The sequence below is a fragment of the Bombus huntii genome, chromosome 17, assembly GCF_024542735.1.
Source record: "Bombus huntii isolate Logan2020A chromosome 17, iyBomHunt1.1, whole genome shotgun sequence".
Taxonomy (NCBI): domain Eukaryota; kingdom Metazoa; phylum Arthropoda; class Insecta; order Hymenoptera; family Apidae; genus Bombus; species Bombus huntii.
Genome location: NC_066254.1, coordinates 531,757 through 554,387, shown reverse-complemented (window position 1 = coordinate 554,387; position 22,631 = coordinate 531,757). Strand labels below are relative to the sequence as shown.

Below are 22,631 nucleotides of genomic sequence, written 5' to 3'. Positions count from 1 at the left end.
TCTTGTTGGGTGGGCTAGTTGCCGCATGTTTTACTTCGACGCGATGGAAACAGTTTTCGTTGTAGTTGCTTTCTGACTTCGCAGGCTTTATAGCTTACTAGGTGGTTTCCATTACACTTATAGCATTTTACTTCGTTTATCTTTCCTGTGTATGGGCAGTTTATTGTTAGGTGGTTTCGTTCACATTTGACATTCTCCGGGTTTCTGTTGGAATAGTTTTCAGTGTGTCCGTATTGTGGACACTGTATACATTGCGGTATGTCCTACATATAACGGGGTGGCTCGATTGTCACTATTGTGTTTAGAATTTTTGTAATGTCAAATTTCTTTGTTATGAGCTTTCGGTTCAAGTTCCATTAGAAACACTGGCAGTGGCTGTTTCGTATTGAAACATGGCAGATCCTTCTATCTCCAATTAATATTTTATCGCCATATTTTTAAGTTGTCATTATATTTAAATAAATAGATTCATTACCGTAGCTTGGTACAATTGCAAGTATTTGTTGTAATCGCTCGATATAATTCCAGGAACTGAGTATCCTAAATCTTTTATTCTAAAACCTTTAAGTGGTAGGACTCCCAAAGTTCCCAAGTCCGTTCATCATTTGAGACCAGGTGACAAAGATGTTATTGCCGCGATGGGCTCTCTTATTCAGTCTTATTCTATCATCTTCTTTTCCTCTCTTCGATCTCTTCTTGCGCAAGCCTGGACTTCATTATTTTATTACATAAAACCTGGAACTTTATTACATAAAACAACTGGACAGTTGTCCTCTTTTTTCACTAGCAGCACGATCAAATTGTCAATTGCCATTGATGTACCGACGTGATTCTTCAATTCGTTCCTTTCCCTTATCCACCTGGGGCAGTAGAACAGCGCATGTTCGGCGTCGTCACTGTCACTATTGCAGTACCAGCAGCGGGCGCGTACTACCTTCCTGATCATCCTTCGATACATTTAGTGTCTGCCGCAGTAGCAGCTCCAGTTACAGGTCCGTACCTCGGCAAAGTCTCCATACCGGACCCTGGCACCCCTAGGGCCATGGGGTTGTGATCACACCTAACCAGTGCACTCGGCACCCAGACCTTGCTACCTGTATTGGTTAGGCTTGCAGGGGCTTTCATTCATCTCAGGTCGAACGGGGCTCCTTTCCCAGCCTTACCGTCTCTCCCGGGCGGTTTCAGAGCAGTTGGGAAGTTGCTCGCCCGCCGACGGCCATCGCGGATGCCAAGTACACCATATCGGCCATCTGTCCAACATTTGGCCTTCAACCACTACCTCCACGAATCTAACTCAAATTGGCCGAGTTGAGGGATCGCAAATCTCTCCGGGATTCACTCGACGACGGTGATCCCAACTTCAATCATTGGTAGGACTAGCGGTGTGGATGAACAGCCACGTCACTATCGGTCGGAGATCCTGCCAACCGAACTCGACAGTTCCAGATGGAACCTACGTAAGCGAGGGCCCAAGACGACGGGTATCGGTCAACGCCGATGGTCCGGTCCCTGAGCTTACCCCGATGGTCCCACCCTTGGCTTCGAGTTCGTGGGTGCGCATAAGGATCAGGATCTGCATAGTAAACCGGTCAATATACCTCCTGTGCTTCCTGAATATAGAGACGTCCTCTACCAGCCTCTTCGTCCAGTTGTCCTCCTCCTTCCAATACGCTCCATATGTTCTTCCAGAGCCTTGATCCTTTCATACAAGACTGTGTCTTCTCTGGAACGGATATCGTATAGTGACTGTAGATATTCCTTCTTCTCGACCCGGAGCTCGACCGTATAGAAAATGGGCAAGGTGCCCGTAAGCACGCACAGTGCTGCGTGGGACACTGTGCGGATAAGCCGTAGATAATCTTATCAATACGGCCCCTGGCGCCCTCTTAAAAGTGTTTCTGTTCTTCTTCACTACTACCGTCTTGACCCATACAGACGCCACACAGAACACCACCGACCAGACTTCCCAGACTCCAAAATAGAGCTTCTTTGCAGAGTCGGTGGGACCGTTAACATTGGGCAGTAACGATCTCAAAGCTCCCATAAGGGTATCTGTCCTATTGCACACTTTCAACAAATGAGCCCCGAACCTTCTGTAGTTATCTACCTGTTCCCCAAAGTATCTAATCTCCTACTTCGTGGTTAGAAGGGGCCCCTCCACGTTTATCTCGATTACCTTGAGGATCCGCTTACCCGTTACTCGGTCTTCCGGCATATCACCGCACGATCCCGCCCAATGTTGTACTTAATTTATTGTTCGCCTCTTCCTTCATGATCTTCGTTCAACCGGATCGGGACGATCACATTCTTCGCGAACATGTTCAGGAGACTGGTTCGTCTGCCATTTCATTTCATTTACATTTACATGGACTCCCCATGCGGTTGCCTTTGAGTTATAATCTTCGGAGATCATCGTTGCTGGGTAACTCCTCTTGGCCGCCTGAATCAGAGTGTCCAACACCTGGACATAGCTATTAAACTGTTTCATATTTACATAGGGAAAGCAATAACCCCCAATGCAAAGCACGTTGTCCACGCTGACTCCTACGATTCCACATCTAGCGACTAATCTCTGGTTGTTTCCCTCTGAAGAGCGTCACCCACAACGACGCATCGCCCTTATCGTCATTGTACCAATATGTCTGCTGCCTATAAGGCTCCGATATGAATACAACGTCTACTCCAGCTTCGCAGACATACTGGTACATTAATTCGTGTGCAAGCCTCCACCTATTCAAGTTAATTATTGAAATCCTTATCTTCCGCTAGGATTGCCTCTCTTCGACCTCTCTTTTACTACAGGGCACCCCTGGGATCGGTAATGTGCCTCAGATTATTCCTATTTTTCTTCAGGCAGATAGCACACCTTGGTTCCTTCGTGCACTGGTTTATGTTGTGGTCCTTGTCCTCACATCATCTGCACAAATCTCTACCAAGGCTCACTATCGTACACCTGGCCGCAGTATACCCCAGCATATGACACTTATAGCATCTCACTAAGTTGGGCAGAATCCTCGCCGACGCAATCGTCAATCTCGTTTTAATCTTGATCGTTGGTCTGTCCCCGGGAACAGTACTCGCAGACAGCACAACCACCGCCTGCTGGGGTTCCCCACGGCGTCATCCTTAGGGGCTTCACCTCTATCCATCTCTCTTCCTTTATGTTCAGTTCAGTGGATATGTTCTCTGCCAATTCTTCCCTTGTGGCGATAGGATCAATAATCCTGATTTCCAGGGTCTCCCTATTCGCCATAGGTACAATTTCCATCCCCTGACACATCGCCTTTTTCAGGTTTTCCGCAACCTGCCCAACCGTTACCTTGTTATTTAGTTCAATAAGGATGTGCCCAGTCCTCGTCTTCCTGACGCCAGTTGTCTCCTTCAGGGCATTCTTCGCCCCCAACGTCCTCCCTATAGGAATCTATGCAATTGTTATCCCACTTCACTTTAACAAGGATAATCTCACTCCTACTCCTTGGAGTTCTCTCTCTTTTCTCCCTGACTACGGTCCTTCCTCCCGTCGTGCTTTCAATTCGGCTCCTAAGCCTCCTACGCCAATTAACCCCTTAACCTACAACTACGGGCATAGCCCGTAGTAGATGATCAGACCAAACGTAAATATTACGGGCATAGACCGTAGTACAATGTTCGGGCCAAATATAATATATAATATAATATACAGGGTGGTTGGTAACTGGTGGTACAAGCGGAAAGGGAGTGATTCTACGCGAAAAAAGAAATCGAAAATATAGAATAAAAATTAAAAAAAAAATTTCTTTTTTTAATTTTTTTTTAAATCTACAGTGAGATTCGTTATAACGAGACGTGATAAAGTGCACGCGTACCGAGCGAAAATTCAAAGTCGATTTTCTCGAAAACAAAGCTCCAAACGAAAAATTTTTATTCTATATGTCGGAGATAAAAAAACACCGGAGCCTTTGGAATTTTGGATAATCCCGCAACATTGTAACCTAGAGTCTACTGTAGCTGTAATTAAACAATTGTAGTTATTCAATCTGATTGTAATTGTTCGAGATTTGATGTGATAATGAGCTTGATAATGTAAGATGTGATAATGAGCTTGGGGTCGAGGCGACAGCCAGTCGCCGAACGTAGCCGCGGTCAAGGGATGAACGCTTTGTCTAACAAAGGTATGGAGTAATTCTATAGTTCTCCTTAAAAGGAATATTTGTGGCGACACGCGAGAGTAAACATTCCAACGGTTTCTGTCCCGTGGCCCGCCACACGAAGACTCTATTCTTCGAGTAAGATGATTGCCAGATGTCGATGCGTCTCCGCAGTACATGTTCAGTTAGCCCGAGGGCCCGTTATAAATCTCCAGATTTAGTTAACTAAAGTCCTTCAAACAGACAAACAGTCTTTGTCCCAACTACGGGAAGATAGGGGCTATCTATTTTTTCAACGAATGATGTCTCCCACTTGCAACTTTCCTTCGGGGGCGGCTAACATCCTTTTGTAACCACCGATATGGAGATTGACCAATTAGCAGCAACGCCAATTTCCCTTACTTTCTGAACGAAGGCTTTTCTCGACGAATCCGATGATCTCGTATCCTTAGACACACCCCATTATAGTTTTCCTCTATGGCATCATCGGAACGGAAATTCATTCCTTCTTGCGATCCCATTGACGAATAGGGTAACACCATACGAGCAGTGAACATTACTTTTACCTTAAATATATTTACATTAAATACATTTAAATGGAAGTGTAATTATAAGTAAGAATACAATTTGAGCTGGTCCAGATCCGCACGCTAGTTGTGTTACCCTATAACTGAAAACCCAGAAGCCAACGTCGCCTGTCTACTGTTTATGGTCTGTCTTCGTCGCATTCTTTTGTCTATACGCTGTCGATGGCTTCAGTCCTTGAGAAAACTAAAAAGACCAGATGTAGAGTTTTCTTAGAAGTGGTAACTACTTCAACACTCTCCCTAAAACTCTACATCCCTACAAACAATTATCTCAAATTTAGAAATTATCTCTTAATATTTTTCTAACTCTTGTCGTAAATAACTGAAAATTAATTTGTCAATGCCTTTTCAAGTACACTTGCCAGCCGCCTTTTTCTTTTCCATACAAATTAATTTATTACAAAAAACTAGAAGGCTAAACAGATCATGTAGGGTGTTACGCCATGCGGCGTGCCATAGATCATATTCTTAACTGTCGGTCGCGGCACTATAATGTCGCAGACGGATCGTCGCGGCTGCCCGGCAAAAGAAACATTGTAGTGGCAAGCGCATGGTTCATTAAGCAGGGCGACCTCCAGAAACGTCGATTTGTGGCCGTTATTTTATCTGGCGTAAAAGAATTTGGCGTGATCCGAAGGTAGTGGGGGTCGCCTTCCAGAAAGAAGCAGAACATTTCGAGAAGCCAAACAGTCAACACATATCTTATATCGCGCATTACGTAGTCACATTTCTTTTTGTTGTTCCATTTATATCTTTCTAGTTAATAAGTTGTTGCAATAAACATTAATTTAGTTGTGTTAATTCTGTGAAATTTCATTGAACTACCCTTATTATCATAATCGAAATAAGGGAATCGATCAGTTCGTGGCGTCGATTGTTTAATCGTAACGAGAACTTACAACTCTCGTTGACGTGATATCTCGCGATCGCGTCTCTCCGCGAATGATCGAAACATAGGGTTTTTCCTTTTTTTTTTTTTTTTTTTTTGAGAAGTAATAATCACTTCGACACCCGCATTTCGCAAGAAATGGTATTTGACGTCAATATGCTCACTTCTGTGATGTAATTCTGGATTCTTAATTAATTTCACGGCACTAGTATTGTCTACACATAGCATATACTTAAGGATCTCTAATTTACATTCAAGAAATATTTTCTTTAGCCACATAATTTCTTTCGCTCCTGAGGCTGCACTGACATATTCAGCTTCGGTCGTAGATAGAGCTATACATTGTTGTCGCTTACATTGCCATGTGATGGCCGCATTCGCATACTTACATACAACGCCTGATGTCGACTTTCTTGTTTCTTTGTCGCCTGCATAGTCAGCGTCGCTAAAGGTTTCGAGACTGCCTGCTTTTGTATATAAGAGTCCCATGTCTGCGGTCCCTTTTATGTAGCGCAAAATTCGTTTGACTAATTTCCATTGATACTGGTTTGGATTCTCTAAGTGTCTCGCCGCTATATTTATTGCAAAACTAATATCTGGCCTACTTACGGTTTGTAAAAACATTAAGTTCCCTACGGCTTCTCTGTATGGTGCGTTACAATCATTATCGCCTATGTTACTTTCGTTCCAATTAGTCTCGATAGGTGTAGAAACACTGTTTGCCTCATTCATATTAAATTTTTCCAATATGTTTTCGATATACCTACTCTGATGAATGAATATTGAACCATCTTCTAATCTATTAATTTCAAGTCCAAGAAAACTCTTTACTTCTTTCGAACTCGCAATTTTGAATTCTTTATTTAAATCATCGAAGAATTTATCAATTAAAGATTCGTCTGAAGCTGCTACCAGTCCATCGTCTACGTATATGGTCATCAACATTAATTTGTCGTCTTCTGTATAAATATAAAAACAAGGATCTGCGTTACTCTGATAAAACTTTAAGTTCGAGATAAATTTTGTGAAACGTTCCGTCCAACATCTTGGAGACTGCTTTAAGCCATATAGGCTTTTTAGCAATTTACAAACCCGATTTGTACCATCATCATAACCTTTAGGTTGTTTCATATAAATATCTTCTTTCAGACTTCCATATAAGAATGCGGTTTTAATGTCGAACTGTCCGAGGTGTAAATTCTTTTTGACTGCAATACTGAGCATTAATCTAATTGTGTCAAACCGAGCAACGGGACTATATGTTTCCTTATAATCTATGCCTTCTTTCTGTGAACACCCTTTTATTACAAGTCGCGCTTTGTATCGTTCCGAGTTGTTCGGATTTAGCTTTATCGTTAAAACCCACCCATTGCTAAGTACCTTCTGATCTTTAGGTTTTTCTACAAGTATCCACGTCTTATTTTCATGGTGCGATTTCATTTCATCATTCATAGCTGTTTCCCATAACTCTTTCTTTTCGGATCTCATCGCTTCGTTAAAATCCACCGGTAATTTCTCCGCTACGTACGTTACTGGGTTACCATCGGTAACCGGTTCGTTTGATCCTATCTGTATCTCTCAATTGTCTCACATTGTCGCTAGTTCCATGAGGTTGTTTTTCATATTCACTCTCTGCACTTTCATACGTACATGCTCTATCGCTCTGCGCACTCACATCTTCGCGCTCGACAATTTTCTGTAAACTTAATTTTACGAATTTCGCATTTTCTAGTTCAGGCTTAAATATTACGTCACGGCTTAATATTACATTTTTTACTGTTGGCACGTACACTCGATACCCTCGTCCGTCATCTAAATAGCCTACCAAATATCCTTTGTTAGCCTTTTTGTCAAGTTTTGTCCTTTTCTCCGCAGGTATGTGAGCAAAGCACTCAGTACCGAAAACCCTAAACTTTTCTAAATTCGGCGGTTTCCCGAAACCACAGTTCATATGGTGTTTTCTTATCTTGTCTTGTCGGCCCCGTCTTATTTATGACATGTACTGCTGTGTTCATGGCTTCGGCCCATAAGAACAGCGGTAGATTTGGTTTCGAATATAGCATCGACCGACCTGCCTCTACTATTGTTCTATTTTCCCTTTCTGCGACACCATTCTGTTCAGGAGTGTATGGGACGTTAATCGTGTGCCTAATTCCCTGACTTCTTAAAAATTCTTTGACTTCTTTATTTTGGAATTCTTTCCCTCCATCACTATGAATTTCTTTAATTTTATCCTTAAATTGATTTTCATCTTCTAGGCAAAAGGTTTTTAGTTTTTCAATTACTTCTGACTTCCGTCGTAAGAAGTAAATCTTTGTGAATTTTGAAAAATCATCTTTAAATGTCAGAAAATACAGTTTCTTGCCCAATGACTCGACTTCCATAGGTCCACATACATCCGTATAAATAATTTCGCGAGATTTAGTCGCTCGATTGATTTTCTCGTGAAAACTCGATCTATGCTGTTTCCCGTACGCGCAACCTTCACAGAAAAAGTTATTATCCTCTACAACTTTCATATTTGAATTCTTTAAGAATTCTTTAACATGTCTGATGTTCTGATGACATAGCCGTTCGTGCCATAACTGCAATGTGTCCGCGTTTGACTCCGCTCTATTGCTAAAATTACAAACTGACGGTATGATAACTCGCATATCTACTTTATACAAATTTCCGATAACAGAACCTCTTGCTATTATTTTCTGATTTTGTAAAAATATGCAATTGGTCCCATCCTTTGAAATACAAAAATCTATGCCCCTTCTTGCGACAGATCTAATCGAAAACAGATTTCTTTTCATACCTGGTACGTACAGCACATCGTTCATTGTACATGTTACCCATTTGCTGTCCACAAAAGTCTCTACTCTGATTTTTCCTTTACCGCACGCATCCATGAACGATCCCGAACCATCGCCGATCTCTATCTTCACCGTGTTATCGAATTCTTCGAAAACGCTGAACCATTCCCGTCGTCCTGTCATGTGATCCGTAGCTCCCGAGTCGATTATCCAAACATCAGGGTTTGCCGTTTGTATCGCTGAGGTACTTCCTAATAGACCAATTCCGCTGTGATCCCGATTTTGATTTCTAGGTTCCTGGTTGTCTCTACTGTTGCTTCTTCTGTTATTTTAAAGCAGTTTTTACTGGTGTGGCCTTTCCTTTTGCATATAAAGCATCTAAAGCAATCCAACTTTTCCACAATTGAAGCAGCTTGATCCTTGTTTCTCGTGTTCACGTTTACTTGACTACTTCTGCTGTTCCCTTTTATAATTGTTACTTTTTGTTACCAGTGCCACCGATGTTTCCTGGTCGTCTTTTTTCCATCTGATTTCTTCCGTCATCAGCCTGGTACTAAGCCTGTCTAAGGTCTTCTTTTCTTCTTTCACGGAATCCCACGCACTGTGAAAATGATCAAATTTGTTTGGTAACACCGATAAAATGCGTGTTATCAGCATTTTCTCGCCAATTTCACGCCCAAGGGCTTTCATCTTTGCCGCTATGAGTTCCAACTTTGATAGGTTGTACGAGACATTTTCAGATTCTTCCCATTTAAAATCAAAGAACTGCTTCTGGGCCATATTTAAATTCTCGTTCGACTTCATGTCATATACTGTATTCAGCTTTTTCCACATTTCATGTACTGTTGAGCAACATAAAAGAAGATCCAACGGTTTCCTTCCTACTGAGGTCACGATTAATTTTCTCGCTGCTTTCAAAAATCTTTCACGAGCGATTTCTTTCGCCGCGCTGTTACCTGGATGACACAAATTCCCTTCACACACGTTGATCAGGTCGTCATCTTCCTCCAAAAGTGTACGCATAACAAAACGCCACTGGAGCCAATTTTCTTCGCCGCGTAACATCTCGACCTTCGCACTTGCTGATTCCATTTTAGCACTATCCCTTATTTTACTAAGCACAACACTTTAACAATTTATTCACTTCACGTTGCTACCTTGCAATTTACAGCCCTGTGCCCATAACCTATTGAGGTTATTCGATGTGTAAACAGAGAAAGCACGTGGATAAATTGTAAGGCAGAAAATATATTTAAATAGAAGTGTAATAAGTAAGAATACAATTTGAGCTGGTCCAGATCCGCACGCTAGCTGTGTTACCCAATAACTGAAAAACCCCGAAGCCAACGTCGCCTGTCTACTGTTTATGGCCTGACTTCGTCGCAATCTTTTGTCTACGCGCTGTCGATGGCTTCAGTGCTTGAGAAAACTAAAAAGACTAGATGTAGAGTTTTCTTAGAAGTAGTAACCACTTCAACAAAGTTAAATAAAAAACTACCTATTACTTATTATGTGAAATAATATTTTATCGAATGTCACATCTAGCTTCTATTTCGTTGACTGTATCATATATTTTAACGCCGACTGGTCAAGCAACTACAAGGTTCATGAGCAACCAACTTGAGAACCAAAGTGAGCCTTTAGAGCAAATGAAGCATTCTTAAAAAAGTTTTACTTTACAACTATCTTGTTTTAAAATATATTTATTTTCTATCGTCATTGTTTATTGCTCACTAGACTTTTCAATGGTAAATTATTATTATACATTATTGTCAACGAATAACTATCTCGTAACTTTTATTTGATGGAGGATGAAAGAAGTTTCTGTCATTATAATAATGTCATTGTAATGGAAGAATGGTCATAGTCAGCGAGCAGATGAATTGCGTACAGCTCAGAAATCATATGGGTATAAATAACTGCATTCTTATTAAAATGTTATAGAAAAAACAAGCAATGTCACAAATGGATTTATTTAGCAAGGAGACGAGTGAAGAGACAAAATGAAAAGGATGATGAATCCCTTCTCCAGAAAATTGTATTTATATTCCTTTGGTTTAATCAGAAGAAATTACGTTCAAATAGTCAGTACACGATACAGTATATTATCAGTAGTAAGACCATTATACCGCATATTTTCGTAATCTGATGTATCCAGAACAGCCTGAAATAATCGAAAATATATGTATTTGCATTAGTTCCTACTATTTTAAGCGAAGATGCTTTTATACGCACCTTGACAATCGTTGTCGGGCTATTGAGTTAAAGTCTTCTTTCAAAATAAATTTCTTAATTCCCACCTGGTACATTGCAATATACTTCTCCCAATCCATATCCCGTAAATCCAGTTTCACCACATCGCTGTCGTTTAACATTTTTACTTTCCTCGCTAAGTCGGAACAATTATCTCTTTGAAAAGTCCATTCGTGCAAGATGAAGTATTGTAGCGATGTGAACAGCTTATTACCATTTTTGAGAAGTTTCATCCATCTGAAATACCATTTTTAGCTATTATTACAGATGAAGATATAAGCTATCCGAAAGATTGTTCTCGTTGTTCGAGGATTGGTAGAATACTCACATTGGTTTACTACCTCGGAGTCTTAAAAAGTTATCCATGATGAACGCAGGCAAAATATGCGGAATTACACTCCGAACGTTATAAATATATCTATTAGCTATCATTGGACAACCCGGGTACCATAGCGTATCGTTCAGTGGCGTTTCTATGCAACATTTCACGATGGTATCTTTCATCTGACCCCATCTTGCGAATTGAAATAATTACATTGGTACAATTAATCGAATTACGCTTCAAGTAAAGTTAATTACTATCTGAGTATCTCAGTAAATATTATGCAATTAAATAAGTATTACATTACATCACTATCTTCCTAAATTAACGTATTGAGATCAAAATTGGACTTTCGTATTCTACGTTTGTGTGCACTTCCATTGTCCACGTTACTTAAATAAACTTTTGGAATACTCTAACAATCGAATTACATTAATTGAAATATATTTGTAAGAAATATTACTTAAAAGGGTATGCGTTGCTGGTGCAGTTGTAAACTTTAACTTCATGATCACGATGTAGCGTAACATGCCAGGCAGTACATATTATCGTGTCGACTACGAAATCGACAGGCACTAAATCCAATCTTGCATCTCTCGTACCCCGTATCGCTGTTGCACACCCTTTGCCGACTGGCAGAATGATACCTGGGTATTGAATTGATTTAGAAATTACTTGTGACTTTCGATTAGCAGAAATGCAATGCTAAATAGATAGAAATGAATTCTCCTAATAGTGAGCAACAGCAAATTTGAAATATAATAATGATAATCTGGTGGAGATCCTCTCATTGATCCTCTCACAAACAAATCAATTAACTCCAATTTTAGGAAATGTAAGGAGTATTGAAAAATTACTATCGGAAAAGATCTATAATACTTGTTAATGCAGAAATATTCTCTATCCAACCAGGACATGGTTCTTCCAAAGAGGCGCCAATTATGCTTGGCCGCACTATCGCAACTGGCAGATCTCTGCACTTGTTTGCTACAATCTGCTCTGCTAAATTCTTACTGAATGTGTATGTGTTTGGATAAGTTTTTAAAATCTTTTCTTCTATTTCATTGATCGACGTGTTGTCTAATTTGTCACAGATATCGATCACCTCCCAAGGCGTCAAACTCGTGCTGCAAAATTAATAGTAAGTGCACATATTCTTCACGCTATAATTAGAATTAAAATATTCATAAACCATGGAACAATGTTTGCGCGTAACTTATTCTTACGTATAAATCTTTTCTCCAATCTCAGGTATATTCGCATTACTATAAGCTGTGCTGACGTGGACGAAGCTAATTGGATGCCTTATTTCGTTCCAAAGTTGGATCACACGAGCAGTACCTTTCGTATTCACATTAACAGCCGTGTGTAACGGCTCATTGAACTTCACAGTGGCTGCGACGTGAAACACTATGTTCACTTTCTCTAACAACAGATTTCTATCTTCTCGCGAAAGACCTAAATCCGGCAGACTCACGTCACCTTTCACAGGATAAACTCTGTTGAAAAGTGAGGTGTTCTTTGCTTTAATGCCATCATATATCTGAAAACGAAAATTCCGGAAATGAGAGTTAATCAATTTGGCTCCTGACAGGCTTAAACATTGAAGGAATCAAGTATTATATACGAACGGGATCATCTGTGAGCTTCTTAAATCGTTGTTCTATCGTTTCGTTAGTTTTTGGGCGAATTAGTATAAAAATGGCAGCGATGCGTGGACACACGCGCATCAGTTTTTCCAGGAGACCTTTCCCGACGAAACCGGTTGCTCCAGTCACAAGGATCCCACTATCGGCGTAGAATTCCTCCAGAGAACTCGTCTCATTCAGTCCTTTATTGATTCCATTTTCATTTGTTTCTTTATTGATTGTATCCATGTTTTAGGATCTTCACACTTGCAGTCCCTATATTTTCCATAGATTAACATTCCCAACAATTAGTAAGTGCAAAAATAATCTAAATGATATAGAAAATTGGTTATAGTTGATACCCTTTTGTGCATTACTTTCTAAAGAAGTCTACGGATAATCTTTACAGAGAGCAACATAATTTAATAATTATGGTTTCGTCGAATGAAATAACTAAATAATGATAATAATTGAATCATTTTACTTTATGGTAGATTTTCACCGAAAAAGAGATATTCAACGCAATAAATGCAGCTTTTAATTTGGCTGTTCATTAATTTGCATTATTATCTATTGCTCCATGAAACGATACCTTTTTTAATCCTTCGAGTATTAGTTTAAACAATATTTATGTAGTTTCCTTTGCCTTTTTCATTTTTTATTTTAGGTGTATGTATGTGAATATTGTAATATGCAGTGGTCAGTGATTTGTGTGGAAAATGTGTATGGTTTATGCGAAACAGTATTCGATTATATTTAGTAGCACCTGAAGAATGCTTGTTGCGTATGTGATTTTTCTGTCCCCACGCGTGAATGCGTGCGTATTTGAAATCTGTATAAACATATTTTATATGTGCTCCGCATTGATTATTTATTTATGTGCCGTTATAGATTTCTATGAGTAGACGGGTTTAATCTGCAATTGATGATTTTTCCTAGAAAACGTTGCGCAGGTTAGTTTGCACCTCCGAACGTCATAGTCTTCTTCTTTACGATTCGCACAAGGTAAGCTGTTGCCCATCTATCGTGTGAAAAACAAAGCGCGATTATCTTGTTCTCCATTTTCATCTTAGTTTATCTTCAAGAATGTGCTATATTTTTATATTATTATGATTGTGCATATTATATTGCATTACGTTCTACGTCTTCTAGTTTTGTAATTAGTTTTCTGCTTGATCTTTACAATACCAAGCCTTGTGTTTCAGAAATTGCTGTTTTATAGAAATTTGATACGTTAAATACTGTACACATATATATGTCGGTGATGAAAGAACACCGAAGCCCTCCCTTTGGAACTTCGGGAAAATCCCTTAACACCGTAATCTAGATTCTATCATAGGTATAATTAAAGAATTGTCGTCATTCAATCCGATTGTATTTGTTCGAGATTTGTGATATCGAGCTTGGGCTCGAGGCGACAGCCAGTCGCCGAACGTAGCCGCGGTCAAGGAATGAACGCTTTGTCTAACAAATGTATGGGGCACCCTCATTAAAAGAAATATTTGTAGAGGTACTCGAAAGTAAACATTCCATCCGTTCTTTCGTGCAAAATGATTACCAGTTGTCGATGCACCTATACAGTACAGGTTCAGCTAGCTTGAGGACTCGTTAGAAATCTTAGGATTTTGTTAATTAAGGTTCTTCAAACGGACAAGCAGTCTTTGTCCCAACTATGGGAAGATCGGAGAAATCTATTTTTGTTACGAACAATGCTTCCGCTAGCAACTTTCCCTCAAAGGCGGCTAGCATCCTTTTCTAGCCACCAACATGGAAATTGACCAATTAACAGCAACGTCAATTTCCCTCACGTTCCGAACGACTTTTCTTGACGAATCCGATGATCTTGTGTCCTTAGACACACCCCATCATAGTTTTCCTCTGCAACATCATCGTGACGGAAAGTCATTCTCTCGTGAGGTTTCATTAGAGAGTTACGTCTTTACGCTCAGCGAATATTTTACGTTTTAACAAAGAGCTAGTTTAATAACACTTGTATCGTAGACAAGTAGACTTAGACTTGGAAGAAAGTACATTTGTTATCCCGTTGACCGCGGATTCGTTATAGAACCTAAGACCATTGTCATTAGTGTCTAATCACCGCGGTTACCTGTCAATTATGGAATATCCACATTTGTACTAATAATCATATTTGTACTAGTAAATATTTTCTCTATTGCATAACAACAATGTCTAATCCAAATGAAGATCCGTTACACTCCCCTAATCCTAATCACAATGTTTTTTATTTTTTTAATTCTTTTCAGTTCGCTGTTGAGTGCCGAAGCGTTTTCTTTTAAAGAAAAATTCCTACGCTCCTAACCTCTACCCGAATCCTAGCCTCATAGGCTCTCGACTAGCTATTCAACTTGAATTAACTAGCTCGATGATGGCCCAGGAATCACGACCAGGCTCTCCTGAGCAAACCCACAATTGCTCCAAGCTACATCCTCCGTGACAAAAGTGCAACAGATCCCCCCGTAGTAATGACGCCATAAGCTCTAAAAAGCGAAAAATAGAAGCATCAAAAATAAACACAAACGCCACCCAGAACGAACAGTCAACAAACCAAGTAACCACACATAACAGATACGCCATATTGGAATCCACAAGCGACTCCATGGAAATTGCATACCCACCAACAAACCAACACACCCAAAAAAATTCCCCTCTCCCACCTATATTTGTTAATGATGTCATCGATATACAAACAATGGTAAAGTCCATTGAGAAAGATATCAACAAAGAGGAATATAAACTAAAAATAAATAATAACCAAGTCAAAATTCTGCCGACTAACCCAGGCTTATATAGAAGGCTCACAAAACTACTAAAGACTATGAACGCCAACTTCCACACATACCAGCTTAAACATGAAAGACCTTTCCGAGTGGTTCTACGCAACATCCACCACTCAGCCAACATAGATGAACTCAAATTCGAAATCTTAAAACACGGTAACGAAGTAATCAACGTTAGTAACATAAGGCATAGAATCTCGAAAGACCCGTTATCCTTATTTTTTATCGACATAAAACAAAAGTCTAACAATAAGGAAATTTACAACATCAGTCGTCTAATGAACTCAATAGTAAAATTCGAACCACCGCTTGTTAAAAAAGAGATAGTGCAATGTAAAAGATGCCAAAGGTACGATCACAAGAAAGAAATACTGCAACCATTCCTTCCGCTGCGTTAAATGTGCAGGTACACACTCCGCGGACCAGTGCGCTAAATCACCGGAAACCCCAGCGAAGTGCATCCACTGTCAAGATGACCATCCTGCTAACTACAAAGGTTGCTCAGCCTACAAAACCTTATATATGTCGGAGATGAAAGAACACCGGAGCCTTTGGAATTTTGGATAATCCCGCAACATTGTAGCCTAGAATCTACTATAGCTGTAATTAAACAATTGTAGTTATTCAATCCGATTGTAATTTTTCGAGAGCTGTGATAATGAGCTTGAACCTAGCCGCGGTCACGGGATGAACTCCTTGTCTAACAAAGGCATGGAATAATTCTATAGCTCTCCTTAAAAAGGAAATAGTTGTAACACTCGACAGTAAACATTCCAACGGTCTCTGTCCCGTAGCTCGCCACGCGCAGACCCTATTCTTCGAGTAAGATGATTGCCAGATGTCGATGCGTCTCCGCAGTACATGTTCAGCTAGCCCGAGGGCCCGTTATAAATCTTAAGATTTAGCCAACTGAAGTCCTTCAAACAGACAAACAGTCTTTGTCCCAACTACGGGAAAATAGGGGAGATCTATATTTTTCAACGAATGACGTCTCCCACTTGCAACTTTCCCTCAAGGGCGGGTAGCATTTTCTTCTAACCACCGATATGGAGATTGACCAATTAGCAGCAACGCCAATTTTCCTTACTTTCTGAACGAAGGCTTTTCTCGACGAATCCGATGATCTCGTGTTCTTAGGCACACCCCATTATAGTTTTCCTCTGTGGCATCATCGGGACGGGAAAGTCATTCTCTCTCGCGATCTCATCGACGAAAAGAGTAACCTCTTACGACCAGTGAATATTTCGCGTCCGACTTAGATTTTGTAAGCACGTTCATCTATCATCCCGTCGACCGCGGATTCGTTATTGAACCTAAGATCATTGTCATTAGTTTCTCAAGTATCTAATTACCACGGTTACTTGTCCAGTTCTATAATAATCGTATTTGCACTAGTCAATGTCTTCTCTATTGCATAACGACAACGTGTAATCCAATTGAAGATTCATTTCACATCCCTAACCCTAATTCTAATGTAAACCCGACATATATAAATAAGTATTCTAAACTCAGAGCCAAAGAGACACCCAATCAAATACTCAGACCTCCTAAATTCACTACTACTTCAATCTCCTATGCCCAAACAGTACAAGGAAATCAAAATGATCCGCATAGCCACAGGGACCATTCTCAAAATAGTGTCCCCAATGCACCAAATACAGACAACGTCTCCAGGCTTAAAAAGCTAATAGACAAACAATCAGAACAAATAAATAATTTCCTATCACTATTAACACTCATCATGGATAAATTAATACGCCCCGACGCAAAATAAAACCAAAACGCATAGCTGTTTGGAATGCCAGCGGTCTAGCGCAACACAAATTTGAACTAGTACTCTTCCTAAAACACCAGCAGATCGACGTAATGCTCGTATCGGAAACCCACTTCACCGACAAAAACTACCTGAATATAAGCGGTTATAAATTCTACCATACCCAACATCCCAGCGGAAAGGCCCATGGAGGAGCCGGAATCATAATCAAATCCAGCATTAAGCACTACGAACTTCCATCATTACAGAAAGACTACCTCCAAGCAACAAACGTAGCAATAGAAGACTGTCATGGTACAATCACCACTTCAGCAGTATACTGCCCTCCCAGACACTCCATCGCCAAAGAAGACTTTGATAACTTCCTGGACACCCTGAGCAATAGATTCATAGCTGGAGGAGACTATAACGCCAAGCACACCCAATGGGGCAGCAGACTGGTTACAGTAAGAGGCAAAAATCTTGTAAGTTGATATTATGTGGTGCAAATATGTTGTAAAGGTGGTTGGAAAATTTTTCAACTTGCTCTTCGTTGCTTCTTGCCCATGTGTTGTCTGCTTTTCTGATTGCTGGGACTAGTTTTATTGGCTTCTTTATTTTCTTCGTGGCTTTCCATAGGGAGTACTTGGAATTCTCGTGTGCAGAGAGTGACTCTGTGAATCTTGTGAATTCGTTATTGTTGTGCTGTTTTATTTTGTTTTTTGTTTCCTTTGCAGGTTTGTGTAGGTGTTTTTTGTTTTCTCGTGTTCTATGTTTTTGCCATTTTGCTTTCGCTTTTCTTTTTCCTCTGATTTTTTCAAGTATGTCTGGTGGAATTATTTTTGTATGTCTGTTGGTTGTTTCAGGTATAGTGGTTGCCTATGCTGCTTCTTGGATAGATTCTGTCAATGTTACTACTGTCTGTTCGATGTATTCGGGTATTTTCAATGGGATGTTGCAGTTGGTTTTACTCTCGATTATTTCTTTAACAGTTTGCCACTTGGTGGTTTTGTTGTATAGTGTCTCTGGATTGCTATAAAGTATTGGTTTGTTTCTGTATGCAATTATTATAGGCATATGATCGGAGCTAAGTTCGAGGCTGGGTTTTATTTTTAGTTTATTTGCGTTTAGTCCCTTTGTAACTGAAAAATCGAGTAGGTCAGGTATTTTGCTCAGATCTATCGGCGAGTATGTCGGTGTTCCTGTGGATAATATAATGACGTTGTTGTTTCTAACGTATTTTTCCAGGGTTCTACCTCGAGGTTTAGTGGTTCTTGATTCCCATAGCGTGTGCTTTGCATTGTAGTTTCCAGCTGCGATATACTTGTCACCTAAGTGTTGAAAGTGCTTTTCCTACATTTCTGTTGTCATTTTGTGTCGCCGTGGTATGTATACTGTTGACAACTGGAAGTGGTTGCTACTAGTATGTACTGTAACGGTGATTGCTTGGGTATATTCCTTTCTTACTTGGCTGTGTAAGTGATGTTTGATATCGTTTCTTATTATCACTGCAGTCACTCCGTGTGCTTTTCCTGAGTGTTGTTTAGTATCATATATGGTGTAGCATGGTATTTTCATGTAGCTGTTTGGAGTGAAGTGTGTTTCTGAAACAAGTAATATGTCTATATTGTTGTTATACTGGAATGTTTTAGTTTCTAGGGCCCGTTGTTGTAGGCCGTTTGAGTTCCAGGCTGCTATTTTCAGCGTATCCGTTTTTATTTTTTGCTTAGCATGTTTGTAAGAAGTTGTAACATGACTGTGATTTGTTGCGTTTGTTGTCTGAGAACTGCGTTTTGTTCGCTATCATTTTTGTTAGCATTTCGGTGTTTTTGATGGATTGTTTGAGCAGTTCCTTGATCTCTGTAGTGTCGTTGCTGTTATTGTTCTGATTTTGGTTATCTAAGGGTGGCGATCGGTTGGCTACTTGCGCGTAACTTCGGCTACCAACGGTATTGGTGTTACTGTGGTTATCGTTCTTTACGCGCTGTAAATATGGTTTTGTCTCATTTTTTATGCTATCCTGTTGCGCGTGAAAGTTATTGTGTGTCCTGTTTCGAAGCAGCAGACACAGTTTACGTTGTAGTTGTTTTCTGGCTACACAGCTTTTGTAGCTAGCTGGGTGGTTTCCATTGCAGTTGTAGCATTTTATTTCATTTATTTTTCCTATGTATGGACAGTTTATTGTTAGGTGCTTTTCTGCGCATTTGACACACGCCTGGCTTCTGTTGCAGTAACTTTTGTGTGTCCATATTGCTGACACCGTATGCATTGCGCTATGTCTTTTTTATGTTTAGGTGGCTCCACTGTTACTATTGTGTTTAGAACTTTTTTAATCTCAAACAATTCTTTGTTATTATTTTTAGGTTCGAGTTCCATTGTGCGGCAGAACAGTCGCGGGAAACGACACGGCCGATCGAATGGAGAGATGATTGTGCAATCACGGAGGAAGAGATGTTGGAAGCGACCAGAAGAATGGATTCCCGCTACGTGGCCGGATCTGGGGGGAAGTGATGGGCTTCATGGCTCCCACACTTCGGCGCCTCTACACAAGATGCCTGAGAGAGGGAGTTCACCCCCGGGCATGGCGGGCGGCGAGGCTGGTCTTGCTCCGTAAAGAGGGCGACTGACGACTTCGCCGTCGGCGTACCGGCCGATATGCCTGCTGGACGAGGCCGGCAAACTCCTCGAGAGAGTGGTTGTCACCCGCTTGGAGCGACACATGACAGGACAGGTACCAGGCTGGTACGAAAGCCAGTACGACTTCCGGAAGGGACGCTGGACGATTGACGCTATCAGATGCGTGCGGGCACTCGCGGAGGATATCGTTTTTCGGAACGGCGTGGCGCTGGCGGTCTCTTTGGACATTGTCAACGCGTTCAACTCCATACCATGGGACAGGATAGTGGCATCCCTGGAGCACTTCAAGGTTTACAGCTATCTCGTCCGGGTTCCCGCAGGGAGAAGTTGCTTATGTGAGTCTATGGGGGCTGGCAAATCCACGTTCCCGTAGCCAGGGAGGACCGTCGGGACAAGCGTCCCACTTACGCGAGTCCTCTATGTACATCACAGGAAAGGTTGCCGGGAGTGTAAGGCGTTAAGTACGGTTACACTCTCTCTACGTGGCCTTGGGTAGTAGCGCACCCACGATCCTGATGCCAAGGATGGGACCGTCGGGATAAGTTCTCGGGTACTTTGTACCTTGAGGCCACCGCTTACGTGAGTTCCATCTGGAACTGCCGAGCACGGTTAACAGGTCACCGGCCGGTAGTGACGTGGCCGTACATCCACAGGATGGTCCCACCAATGACTTAGGATGATACCGCGGGGATCGAGTGTATGCCCGAATGGAGTAGCGACCCCTCTGCTCGACCAATTATGGGTTTGGACTCGTGGTGGCAGTGATTGATGGTCAAGATGCTGGCAAGAAGGCCGATTTAAGGGGTATTGGCTCCCCCGAATGGCCTTCGGCGGGTGAGCGGCGTCCCACCTGCTCCGGAACCGTCCTGGAGAGACGGAAGGGCTTAGAAAGCACCCTGTTCGACCTGAGACGAGCGGCAGCACCTGCCAGGCTTAGCTAATCCAGATATCACGGCACTGGGTGCCTTGTGCGCTAATTGGGCGTGCCCAACCCCTATGGCCCTATGGGATGGCCAGGTACTGTATAGCGCTAAGTCTACGCTCCGGAAAGCACCCGAAACAAAAAATGAGAATACCTACTTACTTACCTCGTCCGGCTGATCCAAGCCAACCTCGACGACAGGTACATATGCTACGCCAGCAAGGAAGGGGAGGAAAGGCGGCCCGTCGAGCCCGGCGTTCCGCAGGGCTTGGTGTTGGGACCGATCCTGTGGAATGTCGCGTACGACGAGGTACTGCGATGCCCGCTGCCCCCGGGGCGCGGCTATGGTGTGCTATGCGGACAACACTATGCTTCTGGTCGGGGGGGGGGGGCATGGTTGGCACGAGACGCTGCACATCAACGAAATCGCAACGGCCTGCGCGACTCGTGCTGTGCGCGGACTGGGCCTGAGGGTCTCCCTTGCGAAGTTGGAGGCAATCTGGTTTTACGAGAAGAAAAGACGAGGGACTCCACCGCCCGGTCTAAGCATAAACATGCCAGTAAAAACCGTCGGGGTGGGATCGCAGATGAAATACCTGGGTCTCGTCATCGACAGCCAGTGAACGTTCGAGCCACACTTCGACTCCCTTATTGCGAAGGTGTCGGCGGCTGCCAATGCCTTGTGCGGCCTGTTGTCGAACATCGGCGGGGCGGGAGTTGCGGTGCGCCGACTATAAGAGGGCGTCGTTCGGTCACGAGTAATATACGGGGCCACAGTATGGGCGGACGATCTGATGGCGAGTCGTGGCAGCATCCTGCTCCTCAGGAGGCTGCACAGGGTAACCGACATCAGAATCATTAGGGGATACCGGACAGTGTTCCACGCGTCGGCGACCGCTCTAGTGTCACGTAAAATTGATACTTAGTTTGTAAGAGAAGAGAAGGCTGAGTGGTAACCCAACTATAAATTTTCTTTTATCAAATTTTATTATAAATTTTAGCACTTACAAGAATAACACTGAACTGGAGAAAAGGGGTTGTACGAGAACAGCGACTACAACAAGAACTGCCCGAGCTGGGTGAAGTCCCGGTTTACAAACGTTTTGGTTTTAGGATGTCGAGGTGCTAGGTGTAGGTTATGATGTGGAAAAGTTGTCGAATGTCGGGGGTCGATATCCTATCTCTGATGTGGACTAAGGTGCGTCACAGCCTTGGTGTAGGCTATAATGATAAGGTGGTGATGTATCAAAGGGAGTCCGAAGGTCAAAGGTCGATGTCTTATCACTGATGTAGGTTGAAATGTGATTGATGTCACACTAGCCCCCCCACCCGCGGGAGCTTCGGGCACCGCCGCTCAAAAGGAGATACGCCCGCTGGAGTATATGGAATCGGGAGAAGACTTGACCGAGCCGGCCGAGGCGAACATCGAGGCGCGAAGGCGGTCGTCCCAAACTGGTAGAAATGGAGAAGCCACCGCGGCATTCCGCTCACATAAAGGATGACCCAGGTGCTCACTGGACACGGCGTGTTCGGCGAGTACCTGAGAATAATCGGACGGGAGACGACGGACATCTGCCACCACTGCGGAGAGGGCAGGCACACAGCGCAGCACACACTGGAGCTCTGTCCGGCGTGGGTGCTGCCCCGCTACACACTGCGGCACGCCATAGGAGAAACATTGACCCCCCCCCCCCCCCCAGCGATTGTAGAGGCGATGTTGAGAGGGTCACAGGAATACGAGGCCGTCCGCCTCTTCTGCGAGCGAGTTATCCTCGCGAAGGAGCGAGCAGAAAGGGAGAGAAAGGAAAACTCTCACCCTTGTATGATAAAACGATGGAGGAGGATGGCAGTCAAGCGATCTACAGCCGCTCCATCGCCGTCCCAGCGGACCACGACTAGAAGGGGCGATAGCGC

General features: G+C 42.3%; 2 protein-coding genes across 14 annotated transcripts in view; one reads left to right on the top strand and one right to left on the bottom strand.

Moving 5' to 3' along the window:
- The window catches only part of LOC126874980 (putative fatty acyl-CoA reductase CG5065), a 672,215-nt gene that overhangs the window by 357,548 nt on the left and 292,036 nt on the right, over nt 1–22,631 (bottom strand). For 4 of the 13 annotated variants that reach the window (XM_050637550.1, XM_050637551.1, XM_050637552.1 and 1 more), the window contains exons 2-8: nt 12,611–12,885; nt 12,206–12,522; nt 11,859–12,106; nt 11,443–11,626; nt 10,986–11,171; nt 10,640–10,894; nt 10,362–10,568 (exon numbers count right to left, since the gene is read on the bottom strand). In XM_050637550.1, coding sequence (XP_050493507.1) covers nt 10,490–10,568; nt 10,640–10,894; nt 10,986–11,171; nt 11,443–11,626; nt 11,859–12,106; nt 12,206–12,522; nt 12,611–12,856 — 1,515 coding nt within the window. In that variant the 5' untranslated portion in view covers nt 12,857–12,885 and the 3' untranslated portion in view covers nt 10,362–10,489. Of the gene's footprint in view, nt 1–10,361; nt 10,569–10,639; nt 10,895–10,985; nt 11,172–11,442; nt 11,627–11,858; nt 12,107–12,205; nt 12,523–12,610; nt 12,886–13,373; nt 13,629–22,631 lie in introns of those variants that run through there. The other 9 variants (XM_050637556.1, XM_050637557.1, XM_050637558.1 and 6 more) reach the window with 5 other exon arrangements.
- LOC126874981 (putative fatty acyl-CoA reductase CG5065) overlaps nt 1–22,631 on the top strand; it is a 218,649-nt gene that overhangs the window by 106,560 nt on the left and 89,458 nt on the right. The window lies entirely within an intron of this gene.